The following is a 24819-nucleotide window of genomic DNA, read 5'->3' on the forward strand; positions in this document are numbered from 1 at the left end:
CAGACCAGAAAGCTCTAGTTGCCGTGCACTTCAAAATCAGATTGTCAATAGACTCTGTTCAGGATGAAATCAATAACACTGTTAAACATCATTCCTGAAAAGTGGGATTCATACCTTACTTGTCCTTAGAGACATGCTTGTCCAGAAATGCTTTGGCCAGATTAGTGAAGCTTACATTTACAGTTTGAGCTGTGGCATACCTCTCAATGACATCAACAATTTCAGGCTTTAGAATCTCCACCCTGTTAGACTTGTTACAAAGATAATAAAGTGCCCCCAGGGCCTAATGCACCTGACAATCAATTATTAGGTTTCTCAGATGTGTATACATATAGCATAGTTAAACACCAGCTGCTTTAGTACATCAAATTCTTGCATTAATTCACAGCAGGTATAATAGATGTAGTTCCCTAATATAAGTAGGCCCCATGAAGTTCCCTAATACTATATTTTTTTTCCTGAGCTAAACCAATTCCAGTAAGTAAAAACTAGATGCTAGTTAGCTATGCACCATAAGCTAAACTCCCAAGTTCTGTCCAACATACAAACTTTGAGAGGGAGGGAGAGAAAGAGAGGGAGTTTATGATGAATTTAGTACAATGCACTGTCTCAAGTTCTATCTCTAGGAACTTAAAACAACTAGGGGGGAAAAAGAGATAACCAAGAACAGAAGTTTTTCCTCTCACTGTATTTCTGACTGGGCTTGATAAACACTGAATGGCAAGAGGGATTCCATCACACTGAGTGATAATAGCAGCATTTGCTGGATCTGCAAAGGAAAAAAAAATGTACTCATGATGCAAAGGCTATCATCAATAACAAGATAGAAAACCATAATTTAAGAATTGAAGGCCCAGACTTACCTACACAAGAATTGCTGATATTTCCGAATCCAAATTCCACAAGCTTTTCACAAGAAAGTAAGATGTTAGTGTGACAGAAAAGTATATGAGAGACATTACTCAAATTTTAGGACAAATTATTTCATAAAAAATTGGGTTTTGAACCTGGCGCAAGAATGAATAATTATATGGACCATAAGCAAAGTTCGCCAAATTGGCAGCAATCTTCTCTTTTGTTTCTGTGAATACAAGTACCCCATCAGTTAAGGCATTGTGAAACAGAGGATCTAATGGATTAGTAGGTGTCAAATTTTAATGCGGTGAACGAACTACCGATAATCTGAATAGCTTGAATAGAAATCGGAGCTCCACATATGTAGTAGTAGGCACATCATCATATGGTGAACAAACCACCGATAATCTGATCGACAGAGTCAGAAGTTACATTTACCTTGGTTGAGGGCTCGAGGTAAGGAATTTTCATGATCCAACACCCTATCAAAAAAATAATAATTATGAATGAAACGGAAAAACATAATTTAACTATTAATGTAGTGTGTTAATGAATTAAATCTTAATTTGAGAAGAAAAGGGAAAAAAAAATAAGGTCCAGTATGGCTACCAATCTGAGTTTTGATAAATTATTTCAATACCATTGCATCATTATTACCACAAAAATGGAGATTAAAAGGATATAAATTACTCCTTATCAAGTAATTTGATCCCAAATTAAAGACTATAAGCCTATACCCAAAGCCATTTTCTTACCTCAAAGACCAACTGAGAAATTTGGGATCTTACATCATTCCTACTAGAGCACAAATGGTGTGAAAAGAAAAGAATATGGCCACGACGAAAGGTTCCAACATTTTTGAGGATTAGAAAAAAAAAGGGTTTTAATTAATAATATAAGATTACAAGGAAAATCACTTTCTATATCCTTTTAGGTCTACAATGAACCAAGATTCCTTCAATTTGGTTTGGACCATAACTACAAAGAGGATTATTCTTAAGTAATTCTCCACAAATTTGGAATATCATGATTATATCAATTGGAGCAAATGCTTCAACAATTATGTTCAAAAAGAAGAAATTTCCTTTTGTCACCTTACTTGGTGGAATCTCACTAGAAAGTGGGTTATCTAGTTTGCTAGCTTATGTTCTTGTTCTACCTGCAGGAGAAGGAATTTCCTGTTAGAGCAAATTGACACAGAATTCATTGAATTTATCAGATTTGGAAACATTCTATCCTGCTTCTGCTACTGCTTCTCCAACTGTTCTACAGGTTCCTGAGATGTGATGGAAGGTGGGAAACTTTTGTTTCAGGATTGTGTTTATTCCCTGAATCACCCAGCGAGCTCTTTCCCTGAATCACCTTATGTGTCTCTCTTTTTTCTTGTTTCTGCTGCAAATATACTGTTCCCGGGTGCCTCTAGTCTCTCAGGAAAAGGATGATTCAAAGCTGGCCCACCAGGAATGAAGTTCTTTAATTCTACTTTCCTTTGTGACTTCCACTCAAAGAAAAGAACAAAAACCTGACAAAGCTACTTTACATTCACTGCGCAAACAAAGATTTCAACAGAAAACAAAGCTGAGAAGATGAAACCATGAGCTTATAACATGAGTTTGTTTCTGTTTGTGATGATTTGCAGCTTTGGTTAAGCATAGGAACAATGATGATCAAAGGCAAGGCTGTGAAGTCTGATCCTTATGCTTGTTTAGGAATAGATAAATCTGGTAACTGGGTTCCAGGAGCTCCCAGAGTTTTATCCCTTCTGTCTTCTATCCTGGAAAGGTCCATCCAGAGGAATGAAAAGCTGGTAGGCGGATCAAGGAGGATGGATGTTGTTACCATATTCCATGGTACAAAAGCACCTGCCCTGAGCATTAGACAATATGTGGAACGCATCTTCAAGTACTCCAAATGCAGCAATTCTTGCTTTGTTGTTGCACTTGTATATGTCGACAGGTTCCTGGAAAGAATGGATGCTCATCTTACTTCCCTCAACGTGCATCGTCTCCTGATTACAAGTTTCATGGTGGCTGCAAAATTTATTGATGACCAGTAAGCATGTTTTAATTTTTATGACTATTTTTCATATTTCCAACCTCACGTCATGAGACTAGAAAATAAGATGTTTTTTTAATATATTATAAATTTCATCTATATTTTTTGTGATTTCAACTTTTTTTCACGATAATGATATAAATAAATTTTGTTCTCATAAGAGTTACATTATTAATTTAATTCAATAAAATTATCAAAATTCTTTTAATTTAAAAATTAATTAATTTGTTCATTATTAAAAATATTTATATAATTTTATCGATAAAGTTAACATTTAACGATATAACTTTTTATGAGAACACAAACTATATACACGTGATGTTAATTAAAAAAAAAAAAACATCACAAACTGTGTCATGTAAAAAAAGGGTCCTGTCTTCGTATGTTTTATAGAGAATGTCAAGAAGATTAGTCTGTTGTGTTGCAAATGTTGTTTGTTTCCATCGCCACTTTCATAACAATGATTCAGGCTATCTGCAGTTGTTACAACAATGCGTATTACGCCAAAGTGGGAGGAGTTAGCACAGAGGAAATGAACGAGTTGGAGATGAGGTTCTTATTCAGTTTGGATTTCAGACTCCATGTCACGACCGAGGTCTTCAACAAGTATTGTTTGAAGATAGAAAGAGAAGGCGCTGCAGCTTACCAACCTAATCAGCAAATTCAAGGCCATTTGCTCGGAGCTCGGCCAAAGAAAGATGAAACCAAGCGAGGACCTAAACTTCGAGGTCACCGAGGCAGAGCCTGTTCTACCTAGGAGGTCGAAGACCCAACAATTTGAACCCCTCTCCTTCAGCATTGTTCGATCGAATCCTGAAAATTCCTAAAAAAGGAAAAAGAAGAAGAAGATCCAAACATAGAGGAGGGGGAACTGGAAATGCCACACCTGTGCCAGTATTCGATTGTAGTTCAACATGTACAACAACATAAAGTTGTTTGACAGAAAAGCAATGAGCATAGCAACAAAATGGTTAAAATTCTGCAGCAAAATTTTTTTCTTATCGCACAACCCTTGCACAATAACTTGTTCAATCGTATTTTTGCTTTCTCTTACTATTCTACAGATCAAACTCTTCCACCCCTAAAATGACAAACAGAATTTTGCAGTTTTTTCTACAGATGAAGATTTTCAATATAACCCAGAAAAGTGGGCAGCTGCAATTTGATAAAGCATGGAACAGTCAACTGTGTCTAGAAGAAGATGGCATAAACCACATTAGTGTCTTGCAGGTGGGAGAATCGTCATCCCTTAACTGGAGGCACTCTTCCTTGCAGCATATACGCGGTAAGCTGCCAATCCGACGATAGCTACAGCAGCTCCAACTGCAAAAAGTGAAACACAGCATTGAAAATGATTAACAACTCAGAATAGTGAACGTCAATTAAACTAATGAAAACATGGTGACTCAGGAAAAAGAAAGAGCAGCGCAATCCAAGTCAAAGCTACTTTGAAGCAATACAAGGAGTACCATCTCAGATTAATCCTCCAAGAAAAGCACAGCATCCCTTAAAGGGAACAGTTAGCCAAAGTGTTTGAATATCCTCTACAGGCTTAAACAGAATCATAGCTAAATCTTGTCAAGAATTAATGTGCACACATTGTATGCAAGTCGACAAAGGAAAAGAAAGTCATCACAAAATCTAACCATGGTAAACAAAATTTTCAAGAACCACAAGCTTCAAGTGCATCAAGAATAAAACAGTCGTCAGATGCCAGAAGATCAGCATACCTGAAACAAACATGAGAGAACGGTTTATGAGCCGATGGTATTGCTTCCGGCTTCTCCCAGCCTCGGTTTCAGGAATGCTCAAATGAGGATGCTCAGCTGCATTTACAATCGTTCGGAATATGTTATTGAAATCACCCAATTTTGAGCTGATAGGTATAGGTGCATCAATCCCCATATCCTGACTAACCTGCAAAAGCAAAATTTGCAACACATTACACTTTCACTCAGTTTCTTCAAGATGAAAATTTAGAAGGACTTGTTCAACAATTATCCTATCACAAAGAGACCAAAGTCAAATGAAAATACATTGCACCTCTTCAAGCACTTGAAGCAAAAAATTTTCATTTTATGACTCCTCTAAGACACCCTGCATATTTACTTTACTATGCCTCGAAAATTCCCTAGGTGAAAGAATATCTCCGAGTCTCACCAGCATGATGAGAGAACTCAGAGAATATTTTTAATAAAGGCCTTTACTCAACTTGCATACAAAATATATTGAGATGCTATGCAATTAAATAATGCGATGGTGACGTGTAAAACTATGCAAGAAATTAAATTATTAAAAAAACAACTAAAGCACAATACCCTGGTGGAATCCTGTATTGCCATTGGAAATGAATCCAGATCATCTTTAGCAGCAACAATCAGGCAAGGCACCTCATAACCGGTGTCTTCACCATGACCAGCGACATCCACAAGTAATTCAGTTGCTCTCTTCCATGAAGACTCATCAGAACTGCAAATGTAAAACAACCATAACATAAGGCTTAGCAAAAGAAACCATTAACATGTGCATACGCATCTCAATGTACGTTTACAAAATCCAAGCCTTGAACACACAAAGATATAATTATCTATAGTCGCCACAGAAGACAGTGCATTAGAAGCACATGAAAAACCCTTTTGCACAAGCATGATCACATATCTGAAAATATTTCACTAATAATAACAGATACCTCCAAATTTAAAATCCTACTTTAAAATAATCACGACCTCGATTTACCTGTCATGGACAAATACTGCTATGTCACAGGCAGCCAATGAATCTTTAGTAGACAGGAGTTTTCTGACTCCATCTTCAGGGATTTCTCGCAAGACCAGAGTTTTCTTTATTCCCTACAAACGAAACAAAAAAACATACACTAAGCCCCAGAGCTAGAATATCAACAGATCCCCTGAAATGACAAAAGTACATCCCTATGTTTTGAGGTGGGGGATTGCTTTCAATATAGCAATCACAACAAATGGTGCACAAGTAATGCCACTTACCCCAGGTAGTTCCACAACATTCACAGCATATCGCTCATCAGTAGTTGGAGAATATGAATCAGAATAGGGCCTATATTATAGTAAACAAAGTTAAAAAAATGGGGGGTAAAAAGATTAGGTATCAAGAACAGAATTTCGATTGATAGACCTGCCAAGAAAAGAATTCATTAATGCAGATTTCCCAGCATTTGTTGGACCAAAAAGAAAGCACTGGAAAACATTTCTTTCTGATTGTTGCTTCTTCCGATCTAAACGCCTTCTCCTAGTCACACGGATGGCAGAGGAAGCATCACCAGGATATCCAATGTATATCAAATTCTCCACACTACGAGCTGGGTCTAGAAGTGTCATAAGAGCCCACTGCAGTACACAACATATCTCATAAATTATCAGCACAGACTGATCCCTTTTTTTTTTTCGTTTGAAGGGCCACAGACTGATCTATAAGAGCAAAACTATGCGGTAATGACCAACCAAATAGCCCCATCGCCTGCAAAAGAAAGGGAAGTACTACATTTCCATAAGCAGCCACGAATGATTACAAAGGTGCCATTCATTATTTCCATAATCCATTATGGTTGAACTGCAAAGCTCCAAACAAGAGCAAGTGGAATATAAACACAGTAAGGTTTTAGTAAGCCTGATATGTGTAAAAGTTTTCTGTGACTTTGCTTATCCAAGAAATGAGCTAATTCCAATGAGATTGAATAAAGTACAATATTCCCATTCTCAAGAGAGAGCAAAAACCATGAATACCTCTGACAAAAATGCATCAAGTGATAGCCCTCCCAGTGCAGTTTTTTCTGCAGCATCCTTATATGGAGCATCATTCCAAGGACTGAAGTTAAACAGAAACATGTCAAGCATTATCCATAACAACGTCCCAGTGGCAACTTATAATAATAAAATCATCTATAAATGAAAATTCTTAGTTACATGCAGCTTGTTATAACAGTTTTTGAAAATAAAATTCCTCATCCTCTGTAAATGTAGATTTTTTAGTAGTGATTTAGTCAACAGCAGCCTGTTATTTACAGGATCCTGCTCTTGTGGAAAGATGAATTGTTATGCTCCCCTCCCTCTCTCAGACAAAAGAAAAAAGGAAAAAAGTTTGAGAAAGAAAAGACATCCTGGCCAATTTAGCGAAAGAAATTAAACTAATATATTTCAAATTGGGAACCATAATACCTTTCTGGAGCAGTTGAAAAAACATCCTCAACTTCAATAGGCCGAAGGTTATCGTCCTGAAAAGAACAATATTCCAATTGTTAGAACTTCAACAAGAAGTTAGTAAATATTTGTAAACCGGATAATAGCAAGGGCAATTAAAATAAATGAGGTAAAGACTGAGACATACTAAGTCACTGTCAAACAATTCATAGATTCCCTTCAGGAATTCAATAGCTTCATTTGTCAGCTCCACACTCTACACAAATGACAACAGATCATAGCAAAGAGTCATAACAAAAAAGTTTAAATAATGCAACAGTAGAGCATAATAAGATGAAAATTTTAGTATCTTATGCCAATTTAAAACAGAATGAAGCATAATTCGTCTAATATCAGCTGCTTTAGGCACTGCTCATCTTTAAACCACAGCTAGGCATTCCAATGGCAATCTAATTTAGAATCAATAAGAACAGCCATCTGTGAATCCGGAGGCATATAAAAAAATTCAGTCTATAGCAGATGAAATTATTACCAGTATTCTTACTAATACTCATATGTACAATTTATAAGCAAACAATGATGTATCAGACACTGCTGAGTTAAAATGAAAATCAAAGGCCATAAATGCTTATTTCAGTGTTTTCATAAAATGGAAAATGTCTATTTCAATGAAGAATTACCTGATCAGGAGCTCGTTTAAATGATGAATGAGGAATTAGATCGTCTGAAAGTTTGATATCGTTATTATATCCAAATTTCCTCAGGACAGTCCATGTCGTCTCAAGGCGTCCTTTTTCTATGAATAGTGCATGAAGAAATAGAAAACCAGTCAATGTAAGACCGCGTTCATTAACTCCTTCAACCAACTTATCTTGCACAACTCGTTTAACACCAACTATTTCTGAAGGTTGTAATGGAGCATTGAAACATTTGACCTGCATACAACAAATTATTAGATTCTTCAAAATGCTCAAGCACAACATATCTTGAGTTAACATTGACAAATTGTCTGTTTCATGTATCAAAAGATCAACATTCAACACATCAAGCAGTGAATAGGACAATCATTATTTATGAGACAACTGCATATTCAACCCATCTCCCCACCTCACCCCAACAAACTCAAAAGTAAAAGGCAATAAATAAATCAAAGAACAAATGTGGAACCTGAAAATCATTTAACTCCGCATCGCTAAGAGCACCATCCCTGTCATGATCGCAGAGAATAAAAATTCGCTTCAAGGCTCTCACACACCGTGGCTTCAGAGTTTGTGATTCCTGATCAAAAAGTGGGCCAGTTGGATGAAGCACTGCCTTTTGTGCATAGTAGAAAACCTCAGGGATCTACAAAAGGGAGATACTTTAAAAGTTTAATCCCTGATAGTATCAATGTGTTCTACAAATATCAATTAGTGTCACACTAACTAAAATGATGCCAATTGTCACATTTGTGCAAATAAGATCCAAACACAGGAACTGGTGCTAAAACCAATCTACATTTCATCAGCATGGTTATAGCATTGGTATCTCATTGTAACCTCAAAAAGAAACAAAACAAGGGCTCAGAGACATACCTGAATGTGTTTATATGCTGAACACTCAATACAAGTTTCAATCTCCCGAAACTGTTGCATTATCGGTGACATCACCTGCTCCAAGCTCACTTGCTGCAGCTCATCTCTTAAATCCAGCCTACAGCCAACTACTATGACAGGCACTTTCACCTGCTCAACAAAAATTTAGCTCAGTTTCTGCAAAAGCAGATTCATGAAGACAAAATTACTCCAAATGATCTAAAAGGTGAACTAAGCAAAATAACGCTCTACATTCAAGAATGGTGAAATCTTGAGTGAGCCAATTAGCTGCCGAAAGCAATTAACAAATTTTTCCAAAGTTATTGTAACAACATCAGATGTGATATCTTGGGAGTATTTCCTTATATTCATACCGAAAAAATAAAAAAGTTATTGTCCTCATACCGACATCAACCTTGTAGTGTTTGATACTTGTCCAACAAAGGCACATGAAGTAGAATTAAGAGTTGGAAGAACATAGTTAAAAACTGCTGAACAAGATAACTGCCCCTCAGCATGCTTTCTATCAAAACAATAAGCATAAATACATGAGAACAATACAAATTAAGATGGCAACCTCTAATTGGCGAAGTTCTGGAAGCCAGAAAGTACTCAATCTGTTAAGAGTTTCAGGCTGATCACATGCATAAGTAAGCACAACCGCATCTGCTCGCTTCAGCTCTTCTGCTAGTTTACCTCTATCCTCCGGACTAATAAACCCATTAAAAATAAATAAATAAATAAAAATATTCAAAACTTAAACCAAAAACACGCCAAGAATCAAAACAAACGAGAAATTACCTGATCACATTCTGCTTCTTTATTGCGTTAAACTTAGTGTTAGCTAAGTTGCAGCTAAAACTATTACACGAAATTTAGAATCCTATCACTATAATTTCATTTTTAAATAGTTAAAATCGACAGCTCAAAATAACACTAGAAATTGCTTCAAATATTTACCAGAAAAAAAAGAATTAATAAAGAGAGTAATGAATAAAAATATACTTGGACGAGGTGTCGATGATGGTGATTGGTACACGGTCGGGGTAAAAATCTTCTGGCAACCGAGTAGGCGGTAACAACCGGGGAACATTCGCCGCGAAAGTGTCGGCGGCGGCGGTCACAATCAAGCTCGACTTTCCAGTGCCTCGGTCTCCGGCCACCACGATTCGGACCCCGGTCTTCCCCTCCGGATTCGAAGATTTCGCCATCAAAAAGTTTTTAAAAAGCTACCATAAAAAGAGTAAATAAATAAATAAACAATTAAATAAACCATAGTTAATCAGAGACTTAAGAAAGTGAGGTGGAAATGGCTAAACACGCAGTGTCAAAACGTGGAATAACTGGTGAGGTGGACGGATAAATTATGGATTTGAGAAACAAGAAATGGAAGGAAGAGTTCAAGCAGAGGCCTGGAAGGTAATAAACCTGAAGATTAAGGTGGATAACAGAGAAAGGATTCTTGTTCTGGTTGCTGATGAGAGGCCCCCGAAAACCCTAGGAAGGGGCGGAGGTGGAGGTCGAGACGGTGGAGGCGGTCGATTCGGTGGAAGCGCTCCTTTTGGGAAAGTTAGCGCAGAAGTATCCCGGACTCAAAAACCCAAAAAGAAGGTGTTGGTAAATTTCTTTTTTTAAAAAATTATTTAATTTTAATTTGTCTTTGTTCGGAACGCAGAGCGCCGTTTTTCTGTTTGGACGATCGCAGCCGTTGATTCTAATGTGGCTATGGACGGTCAAGATTTCATTCATAACAGAATTAAACAAAATTCAATTTTCCATTTTCATTGTGATTTTGTTTTTTTTTTTACTTTTTACTTTTTAATAAGTTTTGAGAAAATAAAAAATAAAAAGAAAAATGAAACCAATATAGGAAAGAACAAAACTTGATCCAATGTATTAGATTTTCGTTGACCTTTGGAAGCACATTTTCTTGCCTTTCTCTAAAAATGTATCAAATAATATATCTTAGAATATCATGAATTTCTTTTTTTATAGAAAGAATATCATGAAATTATTATTTTAAAAATATTTTAATTAAAATAAATTAATCTCGAGATTTTAACCTTAACCGTCCATCCATATATAATATAACATTTCTTTTCTCCTAACACTCATAATTATTAGGTTATACACTTAAAACACATGTAAAGATATACAATTAATTAAGACAATAAAATACATATAAATTGTAATGCTTTGACTTACTATCAAAATTGTTTACTTTTGCATCATTTAGACTTTTAAAAAGGAATGATATCTTAACCCATGATGCTCATATTCTTCTCTTCTCATCAATATTTGTTGCATAAACTTTATTATACTAAAATAATGTAAAATTTTAACATATATTGATAATCTCCTTTCTACCTTTTTCTTTTTCTTTTTACCATCAAATAAAGGGTTTATGTTTTTAAAAAATTTCAAATATTCAGTCAAAATATTATTAAATGTAATATTTCATTCCATATAAGATGTAATTATGAATAACGGGTCGGTTATTAATTATGATTGACTTTAAGCGTTATGTAAATCTCATCATATTTATATCTAATGTTGAATATGGTATTTTATTAAATTTAAACTTTATTTCTATTTTTTATGTTAAGAAAATCATTTTTAGCATAATACTTAAAACATCTCTAAACTATTTAAAAAAATTTAAGTTTTTATTATTTTATTCTATTTAATCAAGTTTTATATTTTTATTTTAAATCAAATAAGTTTTTATGACTAATAATTGATTAACTATTATTAGTTATAATACCATTTATTAAGTTATGTTATGGGCCACAACATAGCATGTTGACATATCATGATGGATGATAATATGATATATAGATATAGTATAATGATATGGCCATATAATATTTTTATTTATCATATAAATATTACGTGGATATAAAATAACAAGTAATTTGTTATTAAATATAATATTTCATTCCATATAAGATGTAATTATGAATAATGGGTCGATTGTTAATTATGATTGACTTTAATCGATATGTAAATCTCATCATTCATCACAGTTATATTTGATGTCAGATATGATATTTTATTAAATTTAAACTTTATTTCTATTTTTTATTGTTAAGAAAAATATTTTTAGCATAATACTTAAAATACTGTTGAACTATTTAAAAAAATTCAAGTAAATTTAAAATGACAAGCAATATTTTGACTAACAATAATTAATCAATCGTTAGTTATAAGGATTTATTTAATCCAAGCTAAATATATAAAAACTTCATCGAACTTAGTAAAAAATAAGAGTTTATTTATATTTTTTAAAGAATTTAATTTTTTTCTAATATTATATATTTTGTATTTTGAGATATTATAGAAAAGAAAAAGACCTTCGTATTATAAAGTGTGAATTTACAAGGTCCTGGTAATGAAATGCTAGATGGCAAATAGATGGGTGTTGAGGCCCTTTCATACTATTTTATGTTCTGGTTTTCAAGGAAACTTCCATTTGTAGCCCACTGGTTTCCTTGAGCACACAAGTTTGGATTTGAAGATAAAAGAGGGTCCAATTTGAACAATTTGAAAAGTTTGACAACTACTTCCCCATTAATTTGTTCAATTCTGGCTCCTTATAGCTTTTTTTATTTAAATATTCTTTTTCCTTTTTTTCCCCCAACTTTCATAATCTCAAATTTAATAAATTGAATTTCTTTTTTTTTAGGTTTTCGATAATAAATTTCTATTTCTCCTAGTTCATTCTCTCTTCCTTTCAATGTTGTTTTCTTCTTTTTTATTGTTTTATTATATTAATAAAGTTTTTAATTTTTATTAAATTTAAAAGTTAAATTTATTATTATTATTATTATTGTCTAGACAAGTTCTTGTGATTTAATTTACCTATTCTTTTATGGAAATAATTTTTAATTAATTTATTCATATCAATAATAAATGATCATGAATTTGACAATAGAACCATATCACTACCATCATAGGCGAACGGAGGGGAAGGGGCCTAGAAGGAGCCTTTGCCCCTTCAAAAATTTAAAATTTAATAACTTTTTCCTTTAAATAAAATTATAGTTTTACTCTTATTTTATTAATATTTTATAATTTTATTCCTACAAATATTGAATTTTTAATTTTTGTTGTTTTCAACGTGAAATTTTGACTTCATCACTGGTTAACATTATTTAAAAACAATCATAAAATGAATATAAAAATTATGCATTTATACCTTAATTTTGAAGTTGGAGTAAATGATCTAACATCGATTTTATTTTTTTAAAAAGGTTATTATCCATATATTTCTCCTCTTTAATCCAAATAAATTTTGTTAAAGAGTCTCAAATTACAAAAATTTAAGGCATAGTGCTCAAGAAAATTCAAGTAAATTCTTATTCTTTTATTACGTCTAATCAAATCGCTGTACTTTTTTTTGTTAAATAAACCTTTATAACTAATATTACTTAATTTTCATTAATCAAAATATTATTTATTATTTTATATTTATATGACACTAACATGATATTGATATTGATGTTAATGTAGATGGTAAAAAATACTACATAATCATGTTATCATATCAAATTAGTATATCATGTTATCATCAATTATGATATCGGCATAACACATCATTATCAACTATAACATATGAGCATATCAAATTAGCTCTATATGGTATAAAATGATAAATAATAGTTTAATTAAATTAACCATTAGTCATAAAGGTTTATTTAATTGTAAATAAAAATATAAGAGCTTGTTTGATTTAAAATAAAAATATAAATACTTGATTGAACAAAATAGTATAAAGACTTATTTAAATTTTATTAAGTAATTTAGATTTTTTTTAAATATTATGCCAAAATTTAATTATTACTCCAACCAATTTTAAAGATTTAGTTCTATTATTACAATTTCAACATATTTAATCTTTATACTTTTATTAAATATCGAGTTAAAAACAATTGTTAACGGTATTGATTTACAACCATTGAATTAAATAACATAGCATAATCTTAATGATGTGATATAACACAGAGGATTTTTTTTTGTAAACTGATTATATATTTTGAGGATCTAAAATTCTCAATTTTGTTATCAATTTTTGGTAATTATAAATGCAATTATAAATGGAAAAAAAGTCAAATTAATTATTTGAAACAAAGTAGTTGGTCTATAAAAAAATAGTTCAGGTGATCAAAATAAATCATATAAATAAATTTAACAATTGAATATTCCTGTCATTAATTATTGTTTTAATCGGTTTAATTAAAATACAGAGAATGAATTATTGTTTTAATTGGAAATGTAATTAGGAAATAAGAAAAAATTAAAAAAAATGGGAAAAGAAAGTAAAAGAAACACGCCGTTACTTTCACGTGCAAGTAGTAGTTGACTCGGGTGACTTTCTATGAACTTACCAATCCCGTGATCCGACAAAAGCCAAACAAGCGACGTTAAGCAGCGTTAAAATGGACGGCAAATCCCACGTTTTTTCAAATCCCAATGAGAGACGCCACCAGTCTCCATCATCCTTGCGTTTTCTTTTTCCAGCTACCTTCCATTTCTTTCTGTTTCCTACGTATAAAAACCAGCTCGAACGATTTCATTAGATTCAGCTTTCAATTCCCAAGCCCGAGACAGAGAAACATAGAGAAAAATAAAGAAGGATTTTGTTTTTAAAAGATGGGTGTTGATTTAGAGTCTTTATCAGAGGCAGCTTCGGGTGCTCTAGGGTCACTGTTGAGCACCACGATTTTGTACCCTCTTGATACCTGCAAAACCAAGTACCAAGCCGAGGTTCAAGCCCATGGACAACAAAAATACAGGTTACCCATTTCTTATTTTAGTGCTTTTTTAATGTTTTTAAGTTTGGGTTTATTTTGTTTTGTTGTGATCATGATCCGGGAAATTCTAAATTTGGTTTCTCTGTTTGTCTGGTTCAATTTATGTCGAATTGATCTCTTCGTTTCTATGCCTTTACTTCTTTCATTTGCAATGTTTTTGATTGGTAGGTGAGGCTAAAGGTTATCCTTTTTAATTTAAAAAATGTATTTTTTTTGTGTTGTGTTTTTGTGTGAGTTACCAATGGAAGAGAACAAGCTTTGAGGAATTTGACAAGTGAAAACTTGCTGTTGATAATATGGATGTGATTTACTTACTAATTGAAATGAATATAGTCCTAGCATAATGAGATATATTAATGGAATTGGATCATGTGATGATAATTTCATTGTAACCTTACTGTTTTTTTCTGGTCATATACTTGTCTTACATTTTTGTAAGTGATTGATGTGTAATATTGGCGTGGTGGGTCTCAGATGATGACCTGAAAGGTTGGAGTTGATTCTGGCCTAACTCTTCAGCCTAAACTTACCTTATTAGATTGGTGACGAAGGGAAGAGAGTGGTAGAGGAATAAACTTACCATATTAGTATGGTGAGTGACAAATTACCATAATTCCCTTTAGTACATCCGTACTAAATCATCTGAGATTCTTTTGAGAGGATTGTCTACTGCTACAAGTCACTATGATTTTTCAGCAGCTTTTTACTTTACCAGATTATGTTTTTCTAACTCGAGCAATAGGGTTGTAACTGAACCAATAAGTTCACCAAACAGCTCATGAACATGCTCGGGCTTGAACATATGATATGAGTGTTTAGTTCGTTTCTATTCATGAACAAGTACATTTATTATCCATTTATGAAATGGTATATAAATCGCTTGAGAGCTTATTTAAAAGCAACCTTGTTTATTGTTTGATTAGAATAAAATTAAAATATAATTATATTTTCTTAATAACTCTTTTCTTATATTATTGTTTACATTTTCTTTCAAGTTTATTTGTTTAAAATAGTTTGATTGTTGGTTTATTTATTGTTTACAAACAGATTCCTCAGTAATTTATGAATATGTTCATTAATTTTTCATGAATAAACTTGTTTAATATTCATGAACCAGCTTGTTTAAGCTAATGAATTGAACCAAATTCAATCTCAAACTTAGTCAAACATAATCGAACTGAGCTCAAAGATCAATTTAAAAATCCTTACCAAACACAAATCGAGCCAAAAGAACCTTATATGTAAATGAGCTAAGCCTAAACATAGCTAAGCTCATTTTGGCTCAGATTGTTTAAAGCCCTATCGAGCAATGCAAATACTGAATTTTCTTCCCTTCTCCATTTCCATTCATATTTCCCTTCTTCATCATATGGTTGAAAAATCAAACTGTTTATTCCTTGTGATTGTTGCAGTGGTATTTGATATCATTGATGTTTCTTGTACATGTGTGCCTTACTGCTAGATGCCTGTTGGCTAATGCAGGAAATTCTTGGATTGAGCTTGTCATTTTCTGATCTCAATTTCTTATCTTATATAGGAACCTCTCAGATGTATTATGGGAAGCGATATCTACCGGCAAATTTCTTTCCTTATACCAGGGTCTAGGCACCAAAAACCTGCAGTCGTTCATTGCACAATTTGTCTACTTCTATGGATATAGCTACTTCAAAAGACTGTATCTAGAAAAGAGTGGTTCCAAATCAATTGGAACAAAAGCAAACTTGATTCTTGCTGCTGCAGCAGGGGCTTGTACTGCTATTGTCACTCAGGTGAGACATCATTTGGCAAGTCTGTCATGTCTTTGTTTTAAATAGACAGAAGCTTTTATCTTTCCAGACAAAACATTGAATTTCTATTTCAGATTCCTTGATTGAGCACATGGAGATTGAATTATCGGGGATGCTTTGGAAAAATATGGAATCCTCAACATTCCGTGCTCAATTGGTAGATTACCATCCATGACTTCTAATCTTGTTTGGCAGCATTCCATGTGTTTGCTGCAAAGACAAAGTAACCAAGAAAGTAAAAATGTGCTGCCTTTTTTACTATTTCTGTGAAAAATGTAAAAAGGAATAGTAATGAAATTTTTATGCAATTGAAATTTAGAATGCAAGTCTTTGGTGTGTGAATTGAGCAATAAAAGGGAACAACTTATCTCTGATTATAAGTGACAGTTCCATCTAATACTTGATTATGAGTGACAGTTTGAACAAATACTCCTTTATTTTCACTTACATGGAGACAGGTAACAGATATATGAAATTATAGAGTATTACCAATACTATTGTTTTTTGAACCAAAGTGGAAGAGATACTGATGTTGTTGCCATTAGAGTTTCAAGTATCTGACTTTCAAAAAAAGTTTCAAGTATCTTTCTTTATCTTGTGTAATTTTGCATAACTCCAGAGCATGTACATTTTAATTTTGGAGTTTGATGTTGAATTCTTGGTTTATCACTTTGTAGCCTCTGGATACAGCCTCCTCAAGGATGCAGACAAGTGCCTTTGGAAAATCGAAAGGGCTCTGGAAGACCCTCACAGAGGGCACCTTGAGTGATGCATTTGATGGCCTTGGCATCTCTCTTTTGCTGACCTCCAACCCTGCAATTCAGGTTCTACATCTTGCTTTGTAATTTAAAAGAATAGACTGTCTTGCCTCACAACTTCATTCCAAATCTTACTGTTTATTTTAAGTTACCTTCCTCATAACTAAGGCTAAATTTATTGTAAACTGCAGTATACAGTTTTTGATCAGCTGAAACAACGACTGCTTAAACAAAAACTGAAAGAAGCAGGCAAAGGTTCTTCCCCAGTGTTTCTATCTGCCTTCACAGCTTTCCTGTTAGGTGCAGCATCAAAGAGTGTTGCAACTTTTTTGACTTATCCAGCAATTAGGTGTGTAGCTGCTCTCTCAAATTGTCCCATTCCAAAAGCATTCTGTATATTAGACTATATAAGTAATTTGTATATCTGCTCAATGCAGGTGTAAGGTAATGATTCAAGCTGCAGATCCCGATGATGATGATAGAACTAAGAAAGCTCAACCAAGATCCCGTAAAACAGTGTCAGGAGTTATCTATGCTATATGGAGAAGGGAAGGGATTCTTGGCTTTTTCAAGGGATTACAGGCCCAGATCACAAAGACAGTGTTAAGCTCTGCTTTGCTTCTGATGATCAAAGAGAAAATTACAGCCACCACTTGGGTTCTTATCCTTGTTATCCGAAGGTATCTATTACTTACAAGGGGTAAATTAAAAAATGCGTGACAAGAGTAATATCAGTTATAATTGGGAGATGAGTTAATAATCTCGCTTCATTTGAATACAAACCATTTGTAATTTATAGGGTAAGGCTCGAATTCTTTGAAGCATAGCTGCAGCAACATAGGTTCTCTTTTAGGTAAACACCAATCAGAGCTATCTCTTGTGGCTTCAACCTTGAAATAAGTTTGTATCTGATGCAGGGAACAATGCAAAAACAGACACAGTAATATTACTTGAACGGCATGTTCTGTTCGAATGAAATTTTATTATTTTCGTCTCTGTCTTTCTGTTACAAGAAGGAAAAGCATTATGGCTTCTACCTGAGAAATGGTTGTTTATGGCCTTCCATTACAGCTTATGCTGCAGTTGTGACCCTCTAATGAAACCATAATCGAGTCCTGAACATGGTTGGGATAGCTTTTGTATAACAGAATTAGAAGCTATTCCTTCCTAGATGCAACGATATGCTGCTTCCAGAACAGGCACAAGCATAAAGAAGGGGAAACTTTTGTAGGATTCGTTCATTGCCATGCACCGATTGAAACTATTTTTTGTGATAAAACGTTACCAATGCCTGAATTTTCAAGAGTATAGTGAAAGGTTTAATCTATGGTTTCAACAATCAAGCTGTTTAGGATCAATTACATTCCAAGTAGGTGGCTAAATTATCAGTCAATTTTCTAGCCAGTTGCTGAATATTAGTCATTCTCTGGGGAGAGTAAACAAGGTAGGGTAGATGGGCATTCCTATTTTCATCAACCCTCCACAATTAAAAAACAGAAAAAACATAAAAACCTCATCAATTGAAAAATAATAATTTCAAATATATAATATATTTCCGTTTTATTATAAATTATTAATATAATAATTGACGTTTCAGAGTGTATTTTAATAAAATTATAGATATTATATTTTAATTAAAAAGATTAAAATTCAAGATAATTACGTAATATTAATAGTAAAAGAAATTCAGCTCAAGCCCAAGCTTAAATTCCCAATCAAATCAGGTGGGCTTGTTAGTTGGGTCAGTTCACGTCAGCCCATGATTTGGATCCTGTCTTAATCCAAGCTTTTCGCTCTTTTAAGAAAGACAAGACAAAGAAACAATGGTAAAATAAAGAAAATAAAATAAATAAAACCTCTCGACTGCAACCAGAGAGAGAGAGAGAGAGAGAGAGAGAGAGAGAGAGATCTGCTCGAACGAAGAGAAGAAGTAAAAAAGGAGAAGAAAAGATGATGTCCGGAGGTTATACCAGCATTGATAATCAGAAAGTTTCTGGATCCGTACCCGTAAGTTTTATTAATTGTTTATTATTCTTAATTTTGGATTTTAATTTTGTTTTTTGCGCTAAATTCAATCAGATCTCGTTCGCTAATTGTTTTTTTAATCCTCGATCTATCAGGCGGTTTCCGATCCAGGCCACGTCACCGTCAAATTCGCAGGTGCTTGCTCTTTTCTTGTTTGTCAAATTATCGAATCTGGATTTCTTTTCTTGTATTTTTGTAGTAGTTGTTGTTTGGCTGCTGGAGAATGTAGGAAAGGAAAGGAAATGAAATAATGAATGAAGTGAATGTGTGGTTTAATGGATAATGAAGTGTTAGAGTGTTGTTTAAGCTTTGAAGTAGCTGATTTGTGGATATGGTTGATTTTTTTAATTAATTATTATTATTTATTTACATTTGTAGATTCGAGTCTTCAGACATTTCCTCCGACAGGTGCTCAGGGGAAGATATCTGGTGGAGCTCAACCTCCTCGTGATGCCGATGGTATTTCCCATTATTTTTCATTTGAATTTCCTTTAGTTTCGTTTTTGTTTCGAGTTAATCGGATTTATGATGGTGGCTATGCTTTGAATCGTTTATCCTGGTGCATTATATCTAGGATTTATGACCTCTGTGGCATTTTGTATATTGATTGCATTAGCTTTATGCAAATGAATTTGTAACTTAAAGATCAGGTTTTTATAAAGTATTTGTAGTAGGAAAGATGATCCATAACGTTGATGACATATTTGAGATAGCTGCTATCGGAATAAATTGATCAAATAGTTGTGCAAAAGTAAATAGATCAAATGTAATTTCTGCTATGCTGTAATTCAAATGACAAATCTAATTAGCTTGTTGCATGAACAATATTTGTTGTTATGTTGGTGGCAAATGATGGCATTTCTATCGAGGCAGATACATTTTCAAGGCCTGCTGGTGGCTCTGATGAACCACAAGGAAGTGGCTGGTTTCGTACATTCACAGTGGGTGCATACAAGCCATACTTTGATGTCGATACTTCAGATGTTTTGGATAGACTTAAGGAGTCACTCTTTCCATTTAGAGGAACGTTTACAGAGAAAACAGCAACCAACCCAGATTTGTGAGTTTTCTCCCCGTGACTCATTTATGTTTAAATAGAGTAATGAGCTAAGCATTGAATAATCATTGAATGTAGATGTATGAAAACTTATTTTAGCTTGAGATAGAAAGTTCCTTTTTCTATTTACTCATGATTAGATACATTTATTTAGGAATGGGTGCTTAGAACACAATAAAAAGAGAAAAGAATATGGTTGTTTGGCTTTGGTTTCTTGGTTCTGGATAATATTTAGACATGAAAGACACTTGTCTTTTAGAAAATATTGGTGCAAGGCTTTAGTTTCATCTGATGTTTCACCTTGTCTCTTCTGTACCCAACTTTGCTCCTTGCTACAAATCGGACCATGCATGATTTTTAAAATTTTAATGTTGTGCAGGTATGGACCATTCTGGATATGCACCACTCTTATATTTGTAGCAGCATCTATCGGGACTTTCGTGACCTACATAGCGCACAAGCTCAAGAAAAAAGAATGGGATTATGACATAAATCTGGTGACATGGTCTGCTGGTGTGTTCTATGGCTATGTCACTGTGGTTCCTCTTGCCTTGTATGTTGTTCTCAAGTACTTCTCAGCACCATCAGGCCTCGTCCAGCTGTTTTGCCTGTATGGATACTCCTTATTCGTCTTTATTCCAGCACTGGTAAGTTTCTTTGGTTTTTGACTTTTGTTCTATGAAAAGTTCGTTGCCTTTTTCTCATTTTAGTTGTTGGACTTTGATAAACTTTTATTAGAAGTTTATTTGTAAAGGTATAAGTTGATTGCCTAGCCCCACCTCCTTTGCCACCAAATTTTAAAGAGATCTCAACATTAATCAAAATTGAGAAAACTGTCTGAAGTAAAAATAACTTATGCTTTGAAATTTTCTTGAGAGAAATTTTCACTGTAAAATGATCACTTGGACTTTTAGAGCTATGTTTATGGTGACGCTTATTATCTGAACATTCTTACTCTTAACAACATAAATTTTTGGTACATCTGTGCTATGACTTTGTTTCTAGCTAAAATTGTTGCTTGTACTTGGTTGCAGTGTCTATCTGTTGTCCCCTTGGAAATTTTCAGATGGGTAATTGCTGGTGTAGCAGGGTTCATGTCAGCGACTTTTGTGGCACTTAATCTCAGAGCTCATATTAAATCAGCTGGTGAAAGATGGTTCTTGATTGTTGCTAGCATCTTCCTGTTGCAGCTGGCTCTGGCTGTCGTACTCAAACTCTATTTGTTCACTGTTACAGTATAAAGAGTAAACTGTTCTTTCATAACGCAAAATCAAGTAGTCGTAGCTCAAAAAGAAAGAGATTTTTGGTCCTTTGGGTTTTAACCGTTACAATCCTTGGTGGAAATTATTATTCTCGATCAAGTGAAAACATTGTGTATTCTTTCATTTGTAATGTGGTGGCCAATATGCAAGCGACTATTCCTGTGTAATTGTGAGCTTTTGTTCCTCATTTTCTCTTCAAACTTGATTTAGAGCTCTTCTTTTCTAAATATCTTAGGTAAAGTGACCAAAGCTAGCTATGATCATTACACTGAAGCCCTTACTGCCTGCTGTTAATGCTGCATCAAGTAAGTGTTCATTCCTGAAAACCCAGTTCGAACAAGCTTTCTAGTTCTTGGATTTTGCCATCAGAGAAAATACCAGTGCAGTTATCAGATAATGGAGAAGAAGCCAAGCTATGGCTTAACCCATATTTTGAAACCTGAACCTTTAAATTTGCAGCCAAAGAAAAGAGAGATCCATGATGGAGGTCTTGAGAGTGAGATATGAATTAACTGGTGAAGGGCTAAGGAACATGGGACCAATTATGGCCTTTACGGTAATCATCTGTCTCAGTGTACTCATTTTCTTTCCGTCTTTCAGTTCAATAATTCATCACTGATTACACGTTTTATTGTGTGATCAATTCCCATTGAGAGCTTTGCTAAAACAAGCAATTGTCAACTTCACATCATTTCATGCTCGGGATCCGATGGGAAACAATAGGAAGAGTCTTTGGAATGATGCTTCATGAATTTGTTTCCATGTCCTCTCTCCAAGTCAAAACATGTGGGCTTCTCCTCTCCTGTTGGGGGGCCTCAAAAGTTCTAATAATGTTATAATTAGCATGTTAGGGATGCTTGCACTTTGATTCTTCATGATGTGAGCTGAAGATACAAACATATCTAGTCCAGGGTAACTTTCATCTTAATTTTTTAGAGGTTTTTTTGTTTGTTTTCAATTATTATCTTGTAAATACCTTCTGCTTTCACAAAGAGTTAGACTGCTAACAGTCTAAACCGTTGAAACAGAAGTTATCCATAAGATATTAATTGTGAAAAATTGATATTTGTAAGGTGTTAATTGAAATTAAAAGGAAATCATAGGGAATCTTGTGAGAAAGATTGAAATCATAAAGGGTGTTGGTAGAATTTATCGAAAGATTTAAAGTAAGACAAATTTCAACAGTAAAGATCAGAGAAATGATTATTTAGAGGGGGCAAGAGCTGCCATACGCAAGTCCATGAGAAGAAACAAACTATACTAAAATATATTTGTTGAAACCTAAACCTACAGCAGAAAAGATGAAGATGCCTTTTATAAAGAAAAATGTGTTTGTTTTTCTTCAAAAGGCAAAGACCCCAGTTTCTGAAACACAAGAACAATAAAAAAATCAGATAAAAACAATAAAGAAATGGTAGCCCTGGAAAACTGCGTTTGATATGGACATTAGCAATCTAATCTTTAGAAGAGGAAAAAAGGAAAAGAAGAAAAGGGAAAACAACCTAAGTTAAGAGTCAAATGTAAGATCCTGAAAATGAGGTCCCTTGGGAGACAATGTTTGAGGTTAGGTTTAATTTTAAATTATTGTTTATCTGTTGGAAATTGAGTGTCATTGGCTGGAATAGTCTGGGATTTGGACTGGAATGGACCAGGTCGGTGCAAATGACTTGAACCATTCATCCACTTCCAAAACCTCTAAAATGCCCTTCAATTTTAATCACATGATGAATCATTAATATTGTATTGCTTTCAACTGTATGTATGCTTGAGAGCACATCAGAGATCAACATGTCTGAATTTCTCTTAGCCAATGTAGTTTGAAAAGTGTACTTAAGTAATTTGGTTAACTTCCCAAGACAAACTTATGTGGGAACATGGTTTGTAGTTTTCTTCTTGCACTGTTATTATCATTGCGGGGGCAACTTGGTTATCAAAATTATTAGACAAGTGCTAGCTGCTTCAATGGGAAAAAAGTTGCCCAAGCAAAAAGTCTTAGATCCCTCTCATTGTCAATGCAATGGAATTTGACCAAATAATTTTTCACTTTTACACAAAAAAAAAAAAAAACACCATTTGAATATTTGGCTTTCCTTCCCTATATATTCTACCAACTTCAGCTGCTGGTCCAAACTCTCCTCCCTCTATCCTTATTCTCCACCTTTAGCTTTTGTTGTGAAAGAGAGACCATGTTCGCAAGGGGTTTAGTAGGGTGTCTTTTATTGATATTGCTGAGTGTTTCAGCTTTACACCATGGAGTCTTGGGAGCAAGGTTTCTAACAGAGAAGTTCGAAGTTCAAGACCAGAAGCCTGGTGAGGAAACCTGGAAGGAAAATCCTGACAATGGGACTGATGGCTTTTTTGCAACCGTTAACAGAGAAGTACCCTCTTGCCCTGATCCACTGCACAACAGGTAGCAATGCAAGCAACTGATAACTATTTCTATAATTTTTGGTGAAGCTGTATATATACAGAGTGGAAGCTGTTGATTATAGCTCTTACAAAACCTGGAGACTATTGTTTTTGTTTTCTTCTGTTTTAATTTTCTTATATTTTTCAATTTATATATTCATAGTTCCATTTTAGGAATTCTAAGAAATGAAAATCTTTGGTCTGTGTGAGACTTGTATGTGCAGTTGCAAAACTGCAAAAAATAATAGGAAAATTAAAGCATATATATTGGCTACAAGATAAAGCCTTTGTTTTTTTTTTTTTCTTGATCAAATGTTTTTCTCTCTCATGTTCACTTGTTCATTCCTTCATGGTCTTTGGTTCACACTTTGTGAAAATAAAACATTTGAAGCTTATATCAGCAAAGATAAAAGAATTTGAGATTCATGGTAGTGGAAACTGGAAGGATTTCCTCCTGCCTCTTGAAGGGTTGTCAAGAAATGTAGGGAAGTTTCAAAATTTGCAACACATGGTAAAAGAAAAGCAGAGCTTCCAAGTAAAATGGTACAAAAAAAATAATCAATGGGTCATTTTGATTATTTGCAAAAAAGGGTCTTCAACTTAAACAAAAACCGAAAAATTATCAAAACCTTGAACCTCAAATACAATAACTCTGTCATTTTCAATATATCTTTAAATAAAATATCATAAAAATATAAAATTTCTTACAAATTTCGATTAAGAAATAGAGTTTTCACGTCTGTTCTCCGACCACAAGAACCATTTTGAGTATGGGTTAGATGGTGAGTGAAGTTGGAAGGTAAGCATGCTCAAGTGTGAATAAGATCAGCAATGCGTCAGAATACCATCATTCTTTGACCCTGGAGACAGCTATAACACAATTATCCCTTGCATTAACATAAAAAAATTCTTTGATGGGTAACTCTTTGAAAAAGAAAAATTTTCAATGTTGTAGAGTGTTGTTCCAAAAGCCTAGCACCCATTTTCTTCCACCTAGGTTTGAATTTAATCCAACACTTAGGGCCCTCAGTCACCTCCCCATTTTTGTAAGC

At 33.9% G+C, this 24819-nt stretch overlaps 4 protein-coding genes across 5 annotated transcripts; 3 read left to right on the forward strand and 1 right to left on the reverse strand.

Moving 5' to 3' along the window:
• Window positions 1-1984: 1984 nt before the first annotated feature.
• Window positions 1985-3723, forward strand: LOC110415040 (Cyclin family protein). The gene is made up of 2 exons (XM_021426513.2): window positions 1985-2907; window positions 3391-3723. The coding sequence occupies exons 1-2, from the start codon at window positions 2516-2518 to the stop codon at window positions 3665-3667; spliced, it is 669 nt and encodes a 222-aa protein (XP_021282188.1). The 5' UTR covers window positions 1985-2515; the 3' UTR covers window positions 3668-3723.
• A 138-nt stretch (window positions 3724-3861) lies between these two features.
• Window positions 3862-10273, reverse strand: LOC110415038 (mitochondrial Rho GTPase 1-like). Of its 2 annotated transcripts, XM_021426511.1 has the most exons (16): window positions 10085-10273; window positions 9662-9885; window positions 9458-9517; window positions 9234-9366; window positions 8657-8806; window positions 8250-8426; window positions 7763-8017; window positions 7270-7338; window positions 7101-7156; window positions 6669-6750; window positions 6061-6272; window positions 5913-5982; window positions 5647-5759; window positions 5229-5379; window positions 4641-4827; window positions 3862-4233 (listed from the first exon to the last, which is right to left on the reverse strand). In XM_021426511.1, exons 2-16 carry the CDS (start codon window positions 9865-9867, stop codon window positions 4160-4162), a joined length of 1995 nt encoding a protein of 664 aa, XP_021282186.1. In that variant the 5' UTR covers window positions 9868-9885; window positions 10085-10273; the 3' UTR covers window positions 3862-4159. The 2 variants fall into 2 exon arrangements, with proteins under 2 accessions (XP_021282186.1, XP_021282187.1); XM_021426512.1 differs by lacking the exon at window positions 9458-9517.
• A 3890-nt stretch (window positions 10274-14163) lies between these two features.
• Window positions 14164-18010, forward strand: LOC110414696 (peroxisomal adenine nucleotide carrier 1). Its single transcript, XM_021426065.2, has 5 exons — window positions 14164-14451; window positions 16007-16238; window positions 16934-17080; window positions 17206-17363; window positions 17452-18010. The coding sequence occupies exons 1-5, from the start codon at window positions 14309-14311 to the stop codon at window positions 17732-17734; spliced, it is 963 nt and encodes a 320-aa protein (XP_021281740.1). The 5' UTR covers window positions 14164-14308; the 3' UTR covers window positions 17735-18010.
• Window positions 18011-18828: 818 nt separating this feature from the next.
• LOC110414697 (uncharacterized) lies at window positions 18829-21525 on the forward strand. The gene is made up of 6 exons (XM_021426066.2): window positions 18829-19021; window positions 19135-19174; window positions 19418-19498; window positions 19913-20099; window positions 20476-20743; window positions 21131-21525. Exons 1-6 carry the CDS (start codon window positions 18965-18967, stop codon window positions 21335-21337), a joined length of 840 nt encoding a protein of 279 aa, XP_021281741.1. The 5' UTR covers window positions 18829-18964; the 3' UTR covers window positions 21338-21525.
• The last annotated feature ends 3294 nt before the right edge of the window (window positions 21526-24819 follow it).

The sequence above is a fragment of the Theobroma umbraticum genome, unplaced genomic scaffold, assembly GCF_002168275.2.
Source record: "Theobroma umbraticum cultivar Fairchild unplaced genomic scaffold, ASM216827v3 scaffold_147.0, whole genome shotgun sequence".
NCBI classification, from domain to species: Eukaryota; Viridiplantae; Streptophyta; class Magnoliopsida; order Malvales; family Malvaceae; genus Theobroma; species Theobroma umbraticum.

Coding starts and splice junctions, on each gene's coding strand:
- LOC110415040 (XM_021426513.2), top strand. CDS start 2,516: ATGATGATCAAAGGCAAGGCTGTGAAGTCTGATCCTTATGCTTGTTTA. Junction 2,908..3,390: donor GCAAAATTTATTGATGACCA/GTAAGCATGTTT, acceptor GGCTATCTGCAG/TTGTTACAACAATGCGTATT.
- LOC110415038 (XM_021426511.1), bottom strand. CDS start 9,867: ATGGCGAAATCTTCGAATCCGGAGGGGAAGACCGGGGTCCGAATCGTG. Junction 9,518..9,661: donor ATCATCGACACCTCGTCCAA/GTATATTTTTAT, acceptor TTCGTGTAATAG/TTTTAGCTGCAACTTAGCTA. Junction 6,751..7,100: donor TTTTCAACTGCTCCAGAAAG/GTATTATGGTTC, acceptor GTTTAACTTCAG/TCCTTGGAATGATGCTCCAT.
- LOC110414696 (XM_021426065.2), top strand. CDS start 14,309: ATGGGTGTTGATTTAGAGTCTTTATCAGAGGCAGCTTCGGGTGCTCTA. Junction 14,452..16,006: donor CATGGACAACAAAAATACAG/GTTACCCATTTC, acceptor TATCTTATATAG/GAACCTCTCAGATGTATTAT. Junction 17,364..17,451: donor TTGACTTATCCAGCAATTAG/GTGTGTAGCTGC, acceptor TGCTCAATGCAG/GTGTAAGGTAATGATTCAAG.
- LOC110414697 (XM_021426066.2), top strand. CDS start 18,965: ATGATGTCCGGAGGTTATACCAGCATTGATAATCAGAAAGTTTCTGGA. Junction 19,022..19,134: donor AAGTTTCTGGATCCGTACCC/GTAAGTTTTATT, acceptor TCGATCTATCAG/GCGGTTTCCGATCCAGGCCA. Junction 20,100..20,475: donor ACAGCAACCAACCCAGATTT/GTGAGTTTTCTC, acceptor AATGTTGTGCAG/GTATGGACCATTCTGGATAT.